The sequence below is a fragment of the Bombyx mandarina genome, chromosome 05 (genome assembly GCF_030267445.1).
Source record: "Bombyx mandarina strain Sakado chromosome 05, ASM3026744v2".
Taxonomy (NCBI): domain Eukaryota; kingdom Metazoa; phylum Arthropoda; class Insecta; order Lepidoptera; family Bombycidae; genus Bombyx; species Bombyx mandarina.
In genome coordinates, this window is record NC_143212.1 from 14,373,113 (window position 1) to 14,392,095 (window position 18,983).

Consider the following 18,983-nt stretch of genomic DNA (forward strand, 5'->3'; position numbering starts at 1 on the left):
CCGAGCCTGATCATCTAAAGCTATTATTATAACAAACAAATAACAACGAAACAATGTGCTTAATGTGTTTTTTTTTTATTAAAAATATATAAAAAAATAATGCAGCGTGTGTTGGACATTTTGTTCAGCAAAAAAGGCATCTCGTACAACTCGATTTTGTTCTTTCAAAATATGTGTACTCCTGTAAAAAATTGAAGAATCAAAATGGAATGGACCAGACTTTTGGATAGCTGAAATGCTAAATGATATTCAATATTTTTTGATAGGATGTTATTATTGCTAGGATAGTACATATTAAGCTGTGGGTGAAATCTTACAAAGCTTATTAGCTAAAAAGAACTGACGTAAAATTATTTAGTATATATGTTGGTTTGTCTGTGGTCTTCAGTAACCGCTAAATTTCAAGTTAGGCCTTTCACCAGGTTAGAGCTCCGTGAGTTCACGTACTCGTTTAGTTAAGCTGGCATAACCTCTCGAGATTACCAGTATAGGGAGGAAAAAAACGTGGATCTAAACCTATCATCAGGATCGAAATTTAAGCTAACCAATAAAAACGTAGCGGCCAGTAGCAATGCTTTATGTTTAGGTTGTACAGCTGTATCAGGGATTTGGAGAGTTGTCGCGAAGCTGACGAGATTACGATCCCAGCCGTGGGCTATCCGTCCCACGATTCTCGAGGAATCGGCAGTCAGAATCTGTAATAGAAATGATTTTTTTAAACAATATTGTAAAACACGGTATTGTAAAATTATCTTTTTTTTTTTACTGGATAGGTAGCCGAGCAGACGGCTCATCTTTAAGTAGTTATCGAAGTCTATAGAGATATCAACGTAGATACTGCCGCATGACTGCTTCGTGGCATAAATAGGCAGGATATCTCCAGCGGAGTATTGCGGAACACAAATGGCAACGCCCAGGGCGGCCTGACGGGCAGCCGTACTGAGATGGCCGCCGTAAATTCATCGACTAACACCTCGATGACCCGTCAGTTGGGCGTACCAGGAGTGGGGCCGCGAGTATGGTTAGAGTGTTGACCCGCGGAACCCCTTACTCTGCTTAGTTTCTGACCCCGGCCGGAAATCGGACGTCGGGTGAGAGAGTGCAAGGGGCGCCTGACCGAAAAAAAAAGCATGCTGACACTGTCTACCCACACGAGCTACAAAAAGTATTTACCACAAGAACTTACCAGTAAAAAAATTAAATAACAATCAAAAAGCTTTTATTTCACACCTTTTTTATCATTTATAAATTATTATTATTCTATTATTTTTATTTAACTACTTTGTTGTTAATTGATTTATTTTTAATTTAGATTAGCGTGAACCCCTCTGTTTCAGTTACTTTTTTTTTTTTCCTATCTCAGCTGAAGGCATTGAGAGGTCATTTCAGCGTAGCCCTAACAAGAAGATGAGCTCACGGGGCTCAAACCTGACGACGTTGCTAACACTAACCCTAGAAAGAGCAGTGCTTCGCAGAATCTACCACCGGTTCCGAAACGCGACTCACTGGGAAGATCCTTCGAGAAACTCAGTGGCTGTGTCTGTGTGAGAGTTAATTTACTCGCTGAGCCCTTTGTCGCAAGCGACGGGTTCGACGAGAACGATGATCGGTGCTTGAGGTATCTAGAAAAATGCTAGTGGATCGGGAATATCCGAAATTACGGGTTTTGGGCGACATCGACTGTTTACCATTCGGTTCGCAGGATCAGCAATGTTTGGTTACCAGTAATAACGCTTCATAACGGTTATAGTCACATCGCTTGATACGAGTATAGCGGGCTTCTTATCCATAAGTCTACGGCAATGTACAATGTACATATAGTTAGTATTTTGTAAGATAATACGATCTATTTCTGGAGAAGTTAAAATAATGACTCATCAGTTAATATGTAAAGCTTATAGAAAATATATGTACATATGTAATACAATGGATTGTAACCTTTATCGTATCGTAGATAAAATTGTGGAATGTGAAAGATGATGTTAAAGATTACGTTTGTTAGAAACGCATGTAACCTATATTTCATGTGAGAAATGTTGTGAATTTCTTGATACGATTATATTTTATCACACAGAAATTAACAGACTTATGTACTGAATCTTTTAATTAAATATTAACCAGAAACTTTGAAAATAAATAATGCGTTTTATTGAATTGAGTGTTATTTAAATTTTTGTTAGAAGCCGTGATTTTCGGGTAGGTTGAGTAGTTGAGAGATGCTCCATGCTCAATGCGTAGATTTGCGGCTTTCTGTATAATAATATGTATCGTATTAATACTAATATTAATTAGTATACTATAAATCTGGCGCGGACTATTTCCCAACGAAATATAACCTAATCCATAATTAAACCATAACCACCATAATTTAACAAATTTAATCAAGTTTTAGTTTCTTATAAGTGTAGATATTAAATATTGTGATGCTGAGTGACTAAGTATTATTCTGTGTTTCATATTTCTTGAAATTACTCATTGTATTTTTATTTTACTTTTCTAATTTCATGTTGTTGTCAACTATTGTACTGTCGATTGCACCAATAATTGAGGTAAACATCTGCCATGTTAAGTACGTACTGTCAACTTGTCAATGTTTTGTATTGATGATCACCTTGTTAGTGCAACTAAATAAACTAGTGGTCGCCCAATAGTCGAAATTCGACTATAATTAATTGAAATTATAAGTTTGTACACTTTTATGATTCTATTTTCAAAGACTATTATACTTCTATAATCACAAATTTCGCCAAGACTACACTATAGAAAAATATTAATAAAGACAAACAATATTTAATCTATTCTGAATTTGACCACAGACGTCAAGAACAAAAGTTTGACAATAAATAAATAATATGCATGCGTGTGTGCGACAAATACATGGTAGTGTGTGTAATGTTTTCTTTATTGATTTAATGTATCATTTATGCATTATTTAAAAAAAAAAATTAGCATTGTGCACTTCTTCTCTATATTCTCTATAAGTGTGGAAAATTTCATACTCTTCCGTCCGCACAATTTTCATAAAAAGGGATACAAAGTTTTTGCTTCACGTATTAATAATATAGATAAATAAAAAATAATTTGGTCGAATTGGCTTTGTAATATTTATTGGACATCATTTAAAACCAGGTGGGCCGTCAATTCGGTTGTCTAGAATATTAAATAAAGATGAATTTAAAGTAAATGGATACAAATGTAAATGGAAAATGGACTATTCTCTAATCTAATAAGGGTGCGCCAACAAAGTTACCTAGGCCCGCTTAGATATATTTTTTATTATGAAGGCAGTAAAAAGCAATTATCAGCAATATAATGGTTGTACTACTGGAGATATAACTCCAGGAAGGCTGACGTCAGGCAGACGCTCGGTTTTGAAAAATATGATAAATTCCTGTGCAGCATATTAAGAAGACATGCTGCGCCCCACCCACATAATGTGGGATAAGGACAAGAATAAATTTTTTGTATGGTATGTGGGACAATTCAATTAAATAATTTACCATACCTTAAACTCGGATAACATCAAAGCGCTTCTCTTCAATACGGTTGGACCTTCAATAATGAACAGGGTCTGGTCGTTGGCGTCCCTAACCCGGTATTCTGGTATCATCCATGTACAGCTTTGTTGGATACGTCCCACGTAGTCGCCTGGAGGCGTTATCACTTTCATTTCCTGAAAGACAGTTTTTTGAAGATTGACTCTGATTGACTGATCTGACTGATTAAATTTGATAACATTTCATCAAGTTAAATCGTAGTGCGAATATTAATGGAATTTCTGACTTCCAACGGTAGCTTCAGATAAAGTATGCTTTGTTCATATTTGGTTACATTTAAAAAATTTTTGTACATTTATATATTTTTTAAATTTTTGTCAGACGTCTAGACTTTCTCTATTTATAGGCCGAAAGTTGTTAACGTCTTCCACTAAAGAATTAGCTTCAACTCACTTGCAGTCGACAAGGCAACAAACAAGATGCCCCCGCCAATCTTCGCTTCAGCACCATGGCCTCTTGCCTCGTGTTGTCATGAAGATGCATCATGAAGGCTCGACCATTCCCACAGATACATCTCTGGGTTGGACACGACACTTCATTGCCGATGTACAAAGCTTCTCCATTCGGTACCCTCACTATGTAACGATTCTCCGATTCTATTTTTGAAGTCACTGAAAAAGCGTCAACTTTTATTTCGAAGCCAAATGATTATTAGGTTACTCTAATTAAATTCTATTTTATGACAACTTGGAAAAATCAAATCTAAGACTATTCCGGAACGATATTACCAAAGTAGTGAACTAAAGGTTTTTAACATTAGCGGCACTACAGAATTCACGTATTTGTAATAGAATTCCGTCATGATTACAATTACGTTCAATAATATGGGCTAAACAAAATCTTTCTCAAAAATACTACATATTTTCAATCACCATCATCATCATTATCAGCAGTCCACTGTTGGACATAGGTTCTTCCAATTCCACACCACTGAGCCTCTCACATCCAGCACTCTTTTCAATGTGTCATAAAAATGTATACACTTACGATCATCAAGCTCAACGGTCTGTTGTATTAGAAGACTGGAAACTCCAATTAGAAAGTCCAATCCATGTACCGGGATGAACTGACCTCGAGGGTTGGAGCGCCAGTTGACTGTGGTCACTGGTAATTCTGCACGAGTTCCTTTAAGTTTGTTGGTAATTGTTATGTTTCGTAATGTAAAATTTTAAACTGAATACAACTTAGGTTTGAATTCAATTTAAGTTTATTAGTATAAAATAAACTATAACGTTAATGCGTGGAGGTTTGATAATCACCAGCTTCTGTGTCGCAGTAGTCTTTGGGATCGACAATGTTAGAAAGAGTATTAACTAGCTTTCTGTTTTTTTTTTAAAACAGTTCTTGCATTTGAATATATGTGGCTTCTTCTAGAAAATAATGGCTCTCCACAATAAATTTAAAACGTAATTTTAAATGTCAAACAGTATTTGAAAACTCACCATGTGATTGCGGCTGAACGCTAATTACCAAATCAGGTCTTACGTGGGATCCATAATCTGAAATTATCTTTCCATATTATTGTTGTCATTTTTTATGTAGACGACGAAGACGGCGACACTCACGTCCTGGTATTACGCATAGACCAATTCCGTCGATGGGCCCTTGATTATATATGTCTAGAACGTTCTCATCTATTTTAGTAAGCGGCAATGAGTTACGATTTTCATTATAAATGTGATCGAATCTAGAACTCTTTTAAATCAGCTTCCGTGGTGTGCAGCAGTTTGGTTGTGCCTCTGGAATTGCTCGAGTCACTGAGTGGCGGTAAACACAACACCTACAGCTTTCAATACAAATGTATGTAACTCCTAAAAAGATTTTACAAAACACTTTTTCTATTGTGTAACGAAACTAGTAAGAAATCTATCGCTATTTAAATAAATATATTTGGTATATCCTAAATAAGGGAAATAAATTTTACACGGTACAACCTTAACAATCTTTAGTACTAAATTAATTGACTGAGTTAATCTGTTTGATTACAAAAAGGTTTAATACCGTCCGTGGCAGCTGGATTATCGATTCCTCGATCGCCCACTCCAGTTTCACGATCAAACACTTTCAGATCCATCTATAGCAGCAGATGCGAATTCTTGTCAATTGTTTGTAAAATTTTCACAAAGATGTTGTTTGTTATGAATATGTTTTACCACTACAACATCCACGTTTTGCACTTGTTCACTTATCGAATTATCAATAAAAAGATAATTCAGCACTATCTATAGCCGCACGTCGATACTGTGTAGCGTTGAGTGCACAAACGTAATCATTAACATCGCTTCATTATCGTTCACATTTAGTGTACTTTGTTTTCTATAGACAATATATAGTAGATATGTTTGCCATATTAGGTATTAAAAGAGCATCAGATTGAAACAAAATTTATTAGAAACCATTTATATTCGCGTGTATTCATTGGAAATATTACGTTTTTTAAAAGATCGATAAAATTTATGATAGTAATTTATTTATTTTTTCATGAATTATTGAGTTACATTCATTTTCTTATGTTTACACTAACTACTTCAACTTCATTTAAATGTATTTCAATAACAATTTTATAAATATTAATTCAAACATTTCGAATATTCCTTCGTTGATTATTGTAAAATTTTCGGTCGATTATTCTCGGTAAAGGACACGTTTTTAGCCAAAAATTTTGTTCGGAAGACTTAGAGGAAAGAGTAAAACAGTTCACTCTCATAAAGATACACTTTATGAACATGACTAATGTAAATTAGTCATTAGTGTGAACCCAACTTTTATTGTCCTAGTATACAGTATAGTTAAAAGTGCCGACATAGAATTAAATGCGCTATGCGATTTTATACGTGATTACAGTTAAAACATAATGTTGAGGTGATCCAGTCCATATCCAGACGAGTAAATTGTTTAATATAAGTTTAAGTAAATATAAAATATATAGAAGCCTGCGTGAATAATTTCAAATGCACCCATCGAGTTTATTGTAGTTCTCGTAATTTTCATAAAACACTGTTTCGACAGTACACCATATTTTAATACGACATTTAGACAATAAGAATAAGTTTAATATTTGTTTCGACATATTTGAATCGTGTCGAATAAAATACAATGTTAACAACGATAAATTTACTATCTCAATACATTCCACAAACACTTATAATGTCTTAAGTTCCCGCCCAACCGCATATTATAAAATCGAATTCCTATCTGAAACACAATAGCATAAAACTTGTCTAATAAAATTGTCTTACAACAATTCATATATATGACTCCTAAACTATTGATTTCATTTAAAAATTACATATAACAATCAAAGCGTGGGAGTACCGCATAAATACACACTAGCTGACTTTAATATAGAGAACAATATTGTGACTTAATTATGTATCCGTACGGGCCTATGGCTGGTTAGACTCGTACGAACATAACAAATGACGTTTGAACTCTTACGATAAATATTATACTCTATTATTATGAGTTAATGGCGAAATATTAGATCTAGAAAATACTGTTTTCTATCTTCTTGCAAAATTTTCATTTTAAGATGGCGCATAAGTCATTAAGACGAAAATGCTTTTCTAATATTCCACGTGAACGCAATGGCCTAAGCTGTTGTGATTATTAGATCTTCTCAAAACCATTATTGAATAGTCTATCGTCGAAGGGCTCTCTGCCAGCCGAGGTTTAATTTAAGGGTTGCCGGGAGACAGGGGCTTGCCTCGCATTCTCCATCCATTTCGTCGGCCAAATTGTCATGTAGTTCTCGAAGAGCCATGAGCGCAGATCTGGCTGCTCGTTGGCAGCTCGAATCTCCATCACATGCAGTGTCAGCTTCAGATATAAATACCAAGTCGCAGGTTGTAGGTGGTGCTTCGCCCTAAACATAATTTACGAATTGAGGTGAAATCTTCAATACGTGGAAGCTTAATCATTGAGACTTGTGTTGAAGTATACTTACGCATAAATAACAGATTTGATGTAGACTGCAAAGGGGGAGGAACAACTGGCCTCTGTCACCAGCCAGCAAGTCTACTCCACGGCATCGTTGTATAATTTTTGCTAACACAGGACATGATCCAGATGGTCCACCTGTGTAATGTAACTTATTATTTAAAAACTGAATACAAGATTTAAAAAAATATTTTTAGTTCATTCTCCTTACTTTTGTTTAGACATAAAGCTGCAAAATAATTAATTACCTGTTGAGATTACCGGGACCCGATGCCTGCCGCTACCGCCCATGTATCCCTCTGAAAATTGTTCGTCGATTTTTCCATTTAAATAATGTCCAGCGCCTTGTTCTTCTTCAAAGTCATCGTTTAGCTGCTTTGATGCCGATATTTCATTGTCCAAAAGCTCTTTTTTTACAGCAACCCTTTTAGATTTACCTTCCTCAACAGGAATGGCGGATGCTGTTAACTTCTGTGTCTGTAGGCTTTGCTTAAATTCTTTTAAGGCTTTTCTCATTTTTTCCAAGCTATAGGCTGCAGCCAAACGGGATAGCAGCTTCTCTTTCATTTCTTGTTCTTCCTTAGAATCCAGTTCTTCCCCGCCATTGGAATAGTGTAAGGCTTCATCAACAATCAAACCTTCCATGTTCCTTAGTTTCTTGTCAATGTTATCTAATTTGGAGTCGTTGTCCTTTGCAATTCTTTTATTATCATTCTTAAGCGCAATAGAATGTGTGCGATCGATCTGTATTTCTGTTTCTTCGTTAGAATTAGGCTGAATAAAGTTTCTCTTCACTTTGTCGTGTTTGCGAAACGTTGTTAATGGATAAATGACTTCCTTATTGAACGTGTTAAAGTATTGTTTTCTTAAACGATCTTGAGTTAAATCGTTAACGAATTTTTTTGTCTTTTTGTTACGCTTATCGATACCGAAGTAGTCGGACCAATCGATAGACTTCTTTCTAACTGTAATTGGCTTTTCACTTTCTCCATCGCTATGGTCATCAGTAGAGTTGTCGGGTTCTGCTTCTTTACCGGATGTTCCAGGATGGTGCATGTTATGTCCTTGATGTTCGTGACTGTCGTCATCTTGTTTCGACGAATTATCCAGTAGAGTATTGTTGTGTGGTATAGGTAATATAGGTGGTTTGGTTTCATGTAATTCTATGTTGTCACTGCTACGTTTAACTGGGTTTTTAATTATGTCCTGCTCTCCAAAAATTTTTGATAAATCTTTTATGACCCTAGGATCAGTGCCGGTATTTCGGAATGTCTTTGACGTTTCTCGCTTATTTTGATTTTGGGTGAATTTTTTGTTTTGATTTCCGTAATCATACGGACCGCTGCTTCGTTTCGAGACCGGGAATCGTTTCTCTACGTTATCATAGGGATACTGATCATCATCAGCTAAATCAGACAAATTGTCGTCATCTAACGGTTGAAAAGCAATTGCGTATTCCTCAAGTAAGTCGTCCTTATCGTCATCATCAATATTATAGCCATTATAAATGGGGTCCACAGTGACTGGTCTCTGTTTTCCCTCATCGTATTCGGTTAAAATCCTCTGATTTGTTTCTGAATTCGAACTGCGCTTCTTTTTAAAGGCAATGGGTCCCCAATTATCAGGGTATCGTTTTTTGACAACTTTATCCTTGTATAGCTTTACGACACCTTGCGGCATAGCTTCCGTATTCTTAGGTTGATTTTTGTTGTATTTGTATTTTGACCACAGCTCTCCGAGCAATAATGCGTATTCAGCATCATTCTTGTTGATATCTGTAGGATCGTTTTTGTTTTCAGCTTCTCCTTTCTCCATGAATAGATCACGTAGTTTTTCATTGCTTGGACTTTGAGCTCTTTCGCGGAATGCCGATTCCTTTTTTGAGGATGACTCAGGAAAGTTCTTCTTTCTAATCACTTTATATTCGTAAGCGCCCGGAGGTCTGTCGTTTTCATCGAGTAATTTAACCATATATTTGGAATTGGGTTCTTCATCAAGGTCTTCTATATCCATGGGGTAATCTTGATCTAAAAATAAAGGTTTTTTTGAACAAACAAAATGTCATTATAAATCTAAAACTTCTACAATAAGGCTTATATTTTACACACTAGTGATGTTCACTAATTTTTAAAATATATTTTTCTGTGGTGATCAGAATCAAGACAGTATCGTTTTGCTTTACCTAATTAATAAGCTGTTTTCTGATTTTTAATAAGTATCATTCGTATGTATTTGTTAGACCTGATAAAAAGCATTTCGATCCAACCTTATAATATAATATGTGTGTTTTGATCTCGTCATATCCGTTTATATCCAAACGCATCCAAATATTTGATTTTCCTTGATAGTTATATCTGTTCAGATTGTATACTCTGATCGTATAGTAGAATAATAAGAAATAGACGTAAATAAGTATATCTGCTTAGATATAAATCTGTTTATACATCTGATCTGTTTATATATCGGATTTGAGCAGATCTAACTACAAATGCTTATTTCTAAAAAGACCAAATATTTGTTTTTTTTATATAAACAGATTTAACGAAATCCAGACATGTATGGTTGGGTCCAAAAAAATTTTATTGCTTAACTGCCGATTAATTAGTTTTTATTATATTATTTACCTAGTCAGGTCATAAATTCTGTCACATGTTTAATGTAAAATAATTGAAACAAGTTTATTCATTATGTAACCATTCATATACCAAAATGAACTTAACAAAACATAGATTCTTATGACACTAAAGTTTATTCAAAATGACCTCCGTGATTTTGAATACAGGCCTTCATTCTGCGCGGCCAGTCGTCTATCGCAGCACGAACGAGGTCCATGTCAATATCGGCGGCTGCCTTAATCAAGGATGTCTTGAGTGACTCCAAATTGGGATGAGGCTTTGAGCACGCCTTTTTCTCCAAGTGTTGCCATATCTTGTAATCTAACGGATTCAAATCTGGACTGGAGGAGGGCCAGTCTTCGTGCCGGATGAAGTCGATTTCACGCGCCGCCAGCCAGTCTTGTGTGCTCTTCGCTCTATGAGCTGGCGCCGAATCTTGTTGGAATACCCAGTGCCTGTTATTGAACATGGTATGAAAAACAGGTTCCACAAGGTTCGTCAGGACTGTATTTTGATACACAACTGCATTCGTTTTTACACCTTTCTCACAAAAATGTACCTCTATTAAGCCCCAATAAGAAACTCCCAACCATACCATGAACGAGGATGGAAAATGACCTCGTTGGACACGCGGAATACGGTTGCTTGCTTCTTCACTACTGTGTGCGTACACCTTATCATTTTGTTTGATGTAGCTCTCTTCTACGGTAAAAATTTTTTCATCCGAAAAAAGAATTTCCCGATATTTTTTTCCCGCGTACCGCTTCAACAAAGCGCGGCATCTCTTCAGTCTCAGGTCCATTAGACGAGCATTCAAACGATTTCCTGTTTTTCTTCGATATGCCCAAAGCCCTAAGTCTTCATTTAACACCCTTTTCACCGTGGTTCTGCTTAACCCCATCTGAAGGGCCAACAGTTTCTGCTTACGTTTGGGATTTCTTTGAATTCGCGCCTTCACAGCTTTTATCACTGTTGGAGTCCTAACAGACCGAGGGCGACCACTTCTTGACCTGTCATCTACACTAGAGTCTTCATTGTATCGTTTGATGGTACAATAAACGAATCTTTTGGTTATATTCAAATTTTTCAGTATGTTAAAAATTTGAATTGGCGCGTAACCACAACGATGCAACGCAATAACTGCAACACGGTCTTCTTTAAGCGTCCACTCCATATTTAAAAATGAGTAAAATTCTAAAAGTATACATTTTTATTTTCATGAACAATTCGAGATTCGAATTCAATAAACTTTTTTGTGGCCAGCATTCTAAAAGAAAAGTTTTTACTGTGTGACAATACTTATGACCTGACTGTTATATTACCTACTGTTCTAATATTTTTCATTTGAACAAATTGTAAAATAAGGGACTACATTTATATTCTGTTATAATATTCTATGATAAAAATCACATGATTATTAACGGAGTGTAGCGTTGGGCGAGCCATTTACGAACTTTGCAGGTATTCATTAATTAATCAAAGTATTATCATCAGCGTATGGATCTAGTAATATATAATCACTAACATAAAAACTCAGCTTCCATTTGACTGGTAATTAAAGAAATATTTTCCAAGTACCTAATACTAATGTTACGATAAACATTTTTCAATTTATTACTGTCTTTTTTTTATTGCTTTGATGGGTGGACGAGCTCACAGCCCACCTGGTGTTAAGTGGTTACTGGAGCCCATAGACATCCACGACGTAAATGCGCCACCCACCTTGAGATATAAGTTTTAAGGTCTCAAGTATAGTTACAACGGCTGCCCCACCCTTCAAACCGAAACGCATTACTGCTTCACGGCACTAATAGGCAGGGCGGTGGTACCTACCCGTGCGGACTCACAAGAGGTCCTACCACCAGTACTTAATCTATTACCGACCTGGGTATGCTTGAGGCGGTATAAACTCATACAGGGCATCGTAGTCTGGTTCCGGTATGATGGGGCCACGTGTGCGGCCTCGCTGACGACGTTGTAGGGCTTCAAGGGCTCCCCGGAGTGAAGAACCGCCGCGCTCACTGTTGGCACACGCCACAGTGCACGCGACCAAAGCGATTATCCACGTTAAATTCATTCTTCTAATTCCTGTAAAAACTTGTTACTAAAAACCTCTCATTAGAAGAGCGCGTGCTTACTAGTGATAGTATTTAAGATCGGTTTGGAGGATTAGGAATCAGGTGGTCAGATAGCAAACGTATTACTGAACTTTTATGGTAGTATTTTTACTGTATTTTTAAATGCTGCTATAGGTACTTCTTCTTTTTCACAAGCTTTGGTTTCATAGCATTTACAAGTAATTCATATAAATTAAAAGAAAATAGTTAAAAGAAAATTTACTGGTGGTAGGACCTCTTGTGAGTCCCAACGGGTAGGTACCACCGCCCCGCCTATTTCTGCCGTGAAGCAGTAATGCGTTTCGGTTTGAAGGGTGGGGCAGCCGTTGTAACTATACTGAGACCTTAGAACTTATATCTCAAGGTGGGTGGCGCATTTACGTTGTAGATGTCTATGGGCTCCAGTAACCACTTAGTATAAGGTGGCCTGTGAGCTCGTCCACCCTTCTAAGCAATAAAAAAAAAAAAAATGTTCAACATCCCGTCCGGTATAAAAGGTACAATCACCACAATCTGCGGTAGAAATTCGACGGATTCGGTAGTAATAGTTAGATAGCGCCCCTGATTGCTGGGCCGAGGGTCGTGAGATCGATTAATAGGATCATGTCGAAATCTTCGGTGGATTCTACGAGTAAATGGTGCGAGCATCTATTTGCGTTGTATACTGTCTATAGGCAGTGACAAGTTATTCACATTTAAAATTTACAAATTAGCGTCAATCAAGTATATGTACATATATTCCATTACGTGAACAATGATCACGAATTCATATGACAATTTTTTATTTATTAATGACTTTCGAATTATTAAACTTGAGCCATCTTGGGAACGTTTTAATGTATCCTTACTTCCCTTCCGAATTTCGTTTTTCCTAAAAGTTGTTTGAGCGCGTTTTCTTTTGAGCAAGTTTTCTTTTTCTTCAACGTCCAAGTTATAACCAAGTTGAAACGCTTTGATTAGTTACGTAAATTTATAAAATAAACCACAGTTCTTTTTATGCTTCAAGAATTTCTTAAAGTATGCTTTCTGGTGGAGGTGGGTAAGAGTGTGGGTGGCCAGATTGGCAGCGATCACTACTACCCACTGATTACGTGGGATTATTAAAAGTATACCAATACTGCAGCTTACCGTGAAATACCCTCCAACGTAAACTGGACTTAAAAAAAAAGCTCATTCAAGTTTTATGGTTGGATTTTGACCCACAGCAACTCAAATTTATACAAGATTACAAAACATACTCTAATATGGGAGTCTACGTTCGATACTCAATCAAAGTTAGTCTCTTTGTAAAATAAATGTGGTTATTGAGTTTTTCTATTCGATTATATCTATTATGTCTGGCATGTTATTGCCGTCCTCATACCATAGGATAAATACGGAAAAGAAGACAAAAACGAAAACAAAAAAATCAGCATAACTCAAATTCATATTTCAATCTGAGCTCTTCGATGAGAGAGAGAAAAGAGAATAATACTTTATTTCACACCGAAATCTAAATCTAATCTAATATAATCTAAATCTAAGAAAAAAAATCTAATATTTAAAAAAAAAGACATGCCCGCTGAGTTTCTTGCCAGTTCTTCTCAGGACGGAGGCTAGTTTTTGTGAATTGGCGGTAGTTCTATTTGACGTTCAACAAATATGTGTACTTTCATTTATGCTGAATAAAAAAAATAATATTTGAAACACAATTAACTTAGTTTGTTCGCAGGGACTTGATCAAAAAACTTCAAGTGTTTGTGAATAGGTGCCTACGTCAGATTTTGAAATCTTTTGGCCTGAGAAGATCACTAACAAAGAGCTGTGGAGGATCACTAAGCAGACACCAATGGAGAAGGAGATCCTTACGCGGAAGTGGCATTGGATTGGTCACACTTTGAGAAAGCCCGATACCCACCTATCAAAGAGAGCACTGACCTGAAAAGTGTCTGGCAAAAGGAAGAGAGGCCGCCCCAGAACAAATTGGCGTCGCTCGGTGGAGCAGGAGCTAGGGGTCTTAGGCATGACCTGGGAGGAGCTAGAACAGCCTGCCCAAGACCGATATAAATGGAAAAAAATTATTCGAGCCCTACACCCCAGCAGAGGGTAATAGGAAAGAATGATGATGACAATTAACATTTAAAATCAGTCAACAGATAGGTGTAATCAGGCTTAGAAGCCTCAGAAAATTTAATCAATGTCGTTTCGGGAAAGCCGTAGTATGACGTCCCATATTTCGTACAGGTCGCGGTCGGCAGGAGACACAAAGCCCTTTTCTACGCATAAAGGTTGTAATGCGCCTTCCATTTTATGTTTTTCCCTTGAGGTATTATGTTATCGAACCATAAACCTTATTTAATGTTGAAGCCTCTTTATTTGTGAATTCGCTGTTAGGATTTGAGATTACTGGTTAGTGATGGATTGTAGGTTTTTACTTTTTTATTTTTATTATTTGTATCGGTTGACGAGCTCACGGCCCACCTGATCTTAAGTGGTTATCGAAGCCCATGGACATTTATAGCGTAAATGTCACTACCCACCTTGGACATGAGTTTTAAGGTCTCACTTTTAACAGTACAACGGCTGCCCCGCCCTTCAAACCGAAACGCATTACTGCTTCACGGCAGAAATAGGCAGGGTTGTGCTACCTACCCCGTGCGGACTCTCAAAACGTCCTACCACCAGTAATTACGCAAATTATAATTTTTGCGCGTTTGATTTTTATTACACGATGTTCTTCCTTCACCGTGGAAGTCAATCGTGAACATTTGTTAATTACGTATTTCATTAGAAAATTTTGTAACTGCCGGCGGGATTCGAACACCGATGCATCGCTACCTACATATGCACCGGATGTTTTATTCTCAATTCACATTCAAAATACATTGTTACTTACATTGTTTTAAGACAGCTATTCGAGCTCACAACCACTTCGTGCTTAGCGGCTAAGGGCTCATTGACACAAAAAGTGAATGACACTAGCCGGCAGATATTTCTGCAGCGGACAGGATAGCCGGTTTAAAATACACCCTTTAACAGTAAACGCTGGTCGAAGTGGATAATTCTACTACCCATTCTTGTTGCCTTTGCTGCCTCTGCGATCCCCGTAGGAAAAATAGGGTGTGGTGCTTTTTTAGGTGAATACCCCAAGGCTCAGATACCCCTAGTTTTTCATTGAGATTATTGAAGCCTGCCTGTTTCGAATTAAAACAGATTTCATTAAACGATAACGCAGCTTATGACACCCACGAGAGTAGCGGCTTTCGTTGGTCTAAATTAATGAAATTTATTTTCGAACTGTTGTTGAAATTTTAGAAACGTTTTATTCATAAATTGTTTATTGTGTATTGGTAACTGATAGAAAGCTATAAAATGTAAACTTCTACGATTGTGTATCTATACTAATATATAAATCTACAGTGGTTTTTACGGATGTTCCGTTATAACTACTGAACCATGCATCCGATTCATTTGAAACTTGGTATCCATGTAGAAACTACATGTACTTAATGGATAGGCTAATATATGAGTGTTGGACTCCCTACACCAGTTGCGGGGGTGAGAAATAATAATGTTAATTTTAAATGCCCAGCGAAGCGGACGGGTACAGCTAGTGTTTCAATAAAACTGACGAAACTAAAATCGAACTTTAGTAAAGACCGTGTTCTTCATTTTACCGATCTTTTTTTTCTCTTAAAGACTTAAAATCAAAATTAAAAAAAGTAATATGTTGACTTTTGCCCTCGGCTCGTTAATTAAAGGGTGCCTGTCTGGTTATAACGTGCCTTGTAAATTGACAGACAAAAGACAGGCAAAACCTTGACAGGATTGGAGGAACAGTATTTGTAAATGTCAAAAATTCTCACTACAATAACGTAAGCTGAAACTGATAGAAAACTATAAAATGAAAACTTCTACGATTGTGTATCTATACTAATATATAAATCTACAGTGGTTTTTACGGATGTTCCGTTATAACTACTGAACCATGCATCCGATTGATTTGAAACTTGGTATCCATGTAGAAACTACATGTACTTAATGGATAGGCTAATATATGAGTGTTGGACTCCCTACACCAGTTGCGGGGGTGAGAAATAATAATGTTAATTTTAAATGCCCAGCGAAGCGGACGGGTACAGCTAGTGTTTCAATAAAACTGACGAAACTAAAATCGAACTTTAGTAAAGACCGTGTTCTTCATTTTACCGATCTTTTTTTTCTCTTAAAGACTTAAAATCAAAATTAAAAAAAGTAATATGTTGACTTTTGCCCTCGGCTCGTTAATTAAAGGGTGCCTGTCTGGTTATAACGTGCCTTGTAAATTGACAGACAAAAGACAGGCAAAACCTTGACAGGATTGGAGGAACAGTATTTGTAAATGTCAAAAATTCTCACTACAATAACGTAAGCTGAAACTGATAGAAAACTATAAAATGAAAACTTCTACGATTGTGTATCTATACTAATATATAAATCTACAGTGGTTTTTACGGATGTTCCGTTATAACTACTGAACCATGCATCCGATTGATTTGAAACTTGGTATCCATGTAGAAACTACATGTACTTAATGGATAGGCTAATATTTATATGAGTGTTGGACTCCCTAATAATAATGAAAATAAATAATAATGTTAATTTTAAATGCCCAGCCAAGCGGGCGAATGTTGCAAGTATTAATATACAATGATTACTTCATTGACGATGTCACTATTGCATACTTATTGACAAGGTTCGTTTTTTACGAATTCAAAATGTTAGTTTGTAACTTTTCCACAAATAAATCCTAGTCTAGTCATTGAAGCCACGGATAGGTTTAACGGGAGTAATAGAGAACAAGATAACTTTTTATTTAATGCTGCACACCCTTCCGCAGCCGATGCGACTTCTTTACGTGTGATGATGGCATCATTGCCCATCACGCCATCATGACCCATATAACTGAGAACATAATAAATTGCGGGCCAATCATAGATTATACACTCATTTACAACGATTATAATACTGCTTATAATGTTGTACTTTAGGCAGGATCGCAGAAAAGTTATACGGAAGGGGTTTGGAAAACCAGTATGGACCTGAATTTTTCCCACAATCAGTAAAATTAAGGTCAAAAGAGGCATTAAGGGCAAGAATAGCGGATTGAGATGACAAATGAGTAGTGAATGCTTTCAGAATCCCATAATGGTAGCTTCACTTTCCGCATCATCAAATTTGTCCATTTAAACATCTAGGCTAACTAGCTCAGTGAAGTACTTGGACTAAAGTAAATTTAAAATTATGCTTTGTTTTGCATGGCCTCAAAAGTATACCTTAAATACAGCGAATCAGTAAAAACAAATAATCATTATAGTGTAAGCCAATTCAATAATGAACTGTCTGCTTCCACCATACCATGTTTTACTGGTGTATTGATGTATGTATTTGATGTTGAAAATTAACTCAAATGTACTGATAATTGAAAGCGTGGGAGGCAATTCTAAAAGTTTAATGAAGCCATCAACGGCACATATTGTGTACAACTTGCAAATTCTTTTAGAATAATTTTGAAGAATACTTGGCTCTGTATTAGAACTATATAAAGGATGACTATTTTACACATATTTAACATTAATAATAAATATGCATGAGAAATCCGTTTTAGAAATACCTCCGTGTATATGTCTATTTAATAATATGAATTTGAATTTCCGAAAACGTGTCTAAATGTTATATCTCGAATACAGGCAGAAAAATCTCCAGCACTCCTGATTGTTTGAGGTTATTGTTGGCAAAGTCTATGCGAGTCACGCGTTTTTCAAGTTATACGCGATAATGTTTCAAAACAATTATTTTATTTACTCTATGAATAAAGAATTACTTGAACTCGAAGAAAGAACGCATCTGTGTCAGCTAGAATGAGCGGTATTCTGTATGCAGATGTTACGGGTAATCATTACTTATTGTTGTTCATAAGCACAGGTCTGGCCAGAATCAGCCAATCCACAGTAAGTTTACGCTCACTAACAACAATTATTAACATTTTGTGTATTGTAATTTAGTATCAGAGTCGATGTAATTGAATAACACAATTTTTTTTAAAATATAATTTGTATCTATATGTTTGTATGACTCACCTCAATACATTTCCACAACAAACACCAGAGACTGAATATGAAGCGTCTGCACCCACCGGTTCTTGAATAACAACTGTGCTGCCTAGACTGGGGGTAAACTGCGCAGGGGATGGTGCGCGACGTCTCCTATCCTAAGTTTAAAGGTACAGAAAGATCGTCCCGAGAACCTGTTGGCTACAGAACCTTATATATGAATGGTCGGTGGCTGGTAGTTTGCTGGTGTTGGGCGGGCGGCGGAAGGCGACGGCGCGCGGGGCGAGGTTATATAACGACCGCGATCGATACAACAAGAGTGGGGTCTATAACTGAGCTACACACATACTGCTCTAGGTTTCATTGGAAAACTATATTTGTGTAAATTAAAACCTCTTTTTGTTTTATTGATTATGTAATAATATTTACTAGTGGTCCCGCAGTAGTCGAAATTCGACTATAATTAATTGAAATTATAAGTTTCAACCTTATTATGGTCCTATTGTTACAGATTTCGCCAAGACTACACAAGTTTGACAATAAACAAAGAGTATATATACATGTGTGTGTGTGTCAAATACATGGTAGTGTGTGTAATGTTTTCTTTATTGATTTAATGTATCCTTTACGGATTATTTGAAAAAAATATTAGCATTGTGCACTTCTTCTCTATATTCTCTATAA

The 18,983-nt window shown here is 36.4% G+C and overlaps 2 protein-coding genes across 2 annotated transcripts; both read right to left on the bottom strand.

The window, feature by feature from the left end:
- Positions 1-54: 54 nt before the first annotated feature.
- LOC114242865 (phospholipid scramblase 2) lies at positions 55-5,819 on the bottom strand. Its single transcript, XM_028174164.2, has 7 exons — positions 5,559-5,819; positions 5,000-5,056; positions 4,545-4,682; positions 3,951-4,168; positions 3,506-3,673; positions 546-695; positions 55-181 (listed from the first exon to the last, which is right to left on the bottom strand). The coding sequence occupies exons 1-7, from the start codon at positions 5,629-5,631 to the stop codon at positions 125-127; spliced, it is 861 nt and encodes a 286-aa protein (XP_028029965.2). The 5' UTR covers positions 5,632-5,819; the 3' UTR covers positions 55-124.
- A 109-nt stretch (positions 5,820-5,928) lies between these two features.
- LOC114242857 (uncharacterized) lies at positions 5,929-18,606 on the bottom strand. Its single transcript, XM_028174153.2, has 5 exons — positions 18,327-18,606; positions 11,996-12,199; positions 7,745-9,523; positions 7,504-7,634; positions 5,929-7,422 (listed from the first exon to the last, which is right to left on the bottom strand). Exons 2-5 carry the CDS (start codon positions 12,186-12,188, stop codon positions 7,198-7,200), a joined length of 2,328 nt encoding a protein of 775 aa, XP_028029954.2. The 5' UTR covers positions 12,189-12,199; positions 18,327-18,606; the 3' UTR covers positions 5,929-7,197.
- Between the last annotated feature and the right edge of the window lie 377 nt (positions 18,607-18,983).

Coding starts and splice junctions, on each gene's coding strand:
- LOC114242857 (XM_028174153.2), bottom strand. CDS start 12,188: ATGAATTTAACGTGGATAATCGCTTTGGTCGCGTGCACTGTGGCGTGT. Junction 9,524..11,995: donor ACCGCCTCAAGCATACCCAG/GTCGGTAATAGA, acceptor CTTTATTTTTAG/ATCAAGATTACCCCATGGAT. Junction 7,635..7,744: donor GGTCCCGGTAATCTCAACAG/GTAATTAATTAT, acceptor TACATTACACAG/GTGGACCATCTGGATCATGT.
- LOC114242865 (XM_028174164.2), bottom strand. CDS start 5,631: ATGGATCTGAAAGTGTTTGATCGTGAAACTGGAGTGGGCGATCGAGGA. Junction 4,169..4,544: donor GACCGTTGAGCTTGATGATC/GTAAGTGTATAC, acceptor ACGCTTTTTCAG/TGACTTCAAAAATAGAATCG. Junction 696..3,505: donor TGATGTTATCCGAGTTTAAG/GTATGGTAAATT, acceptor TTTCTATTACAG/ATTCTGACTGCCGATTCCTC.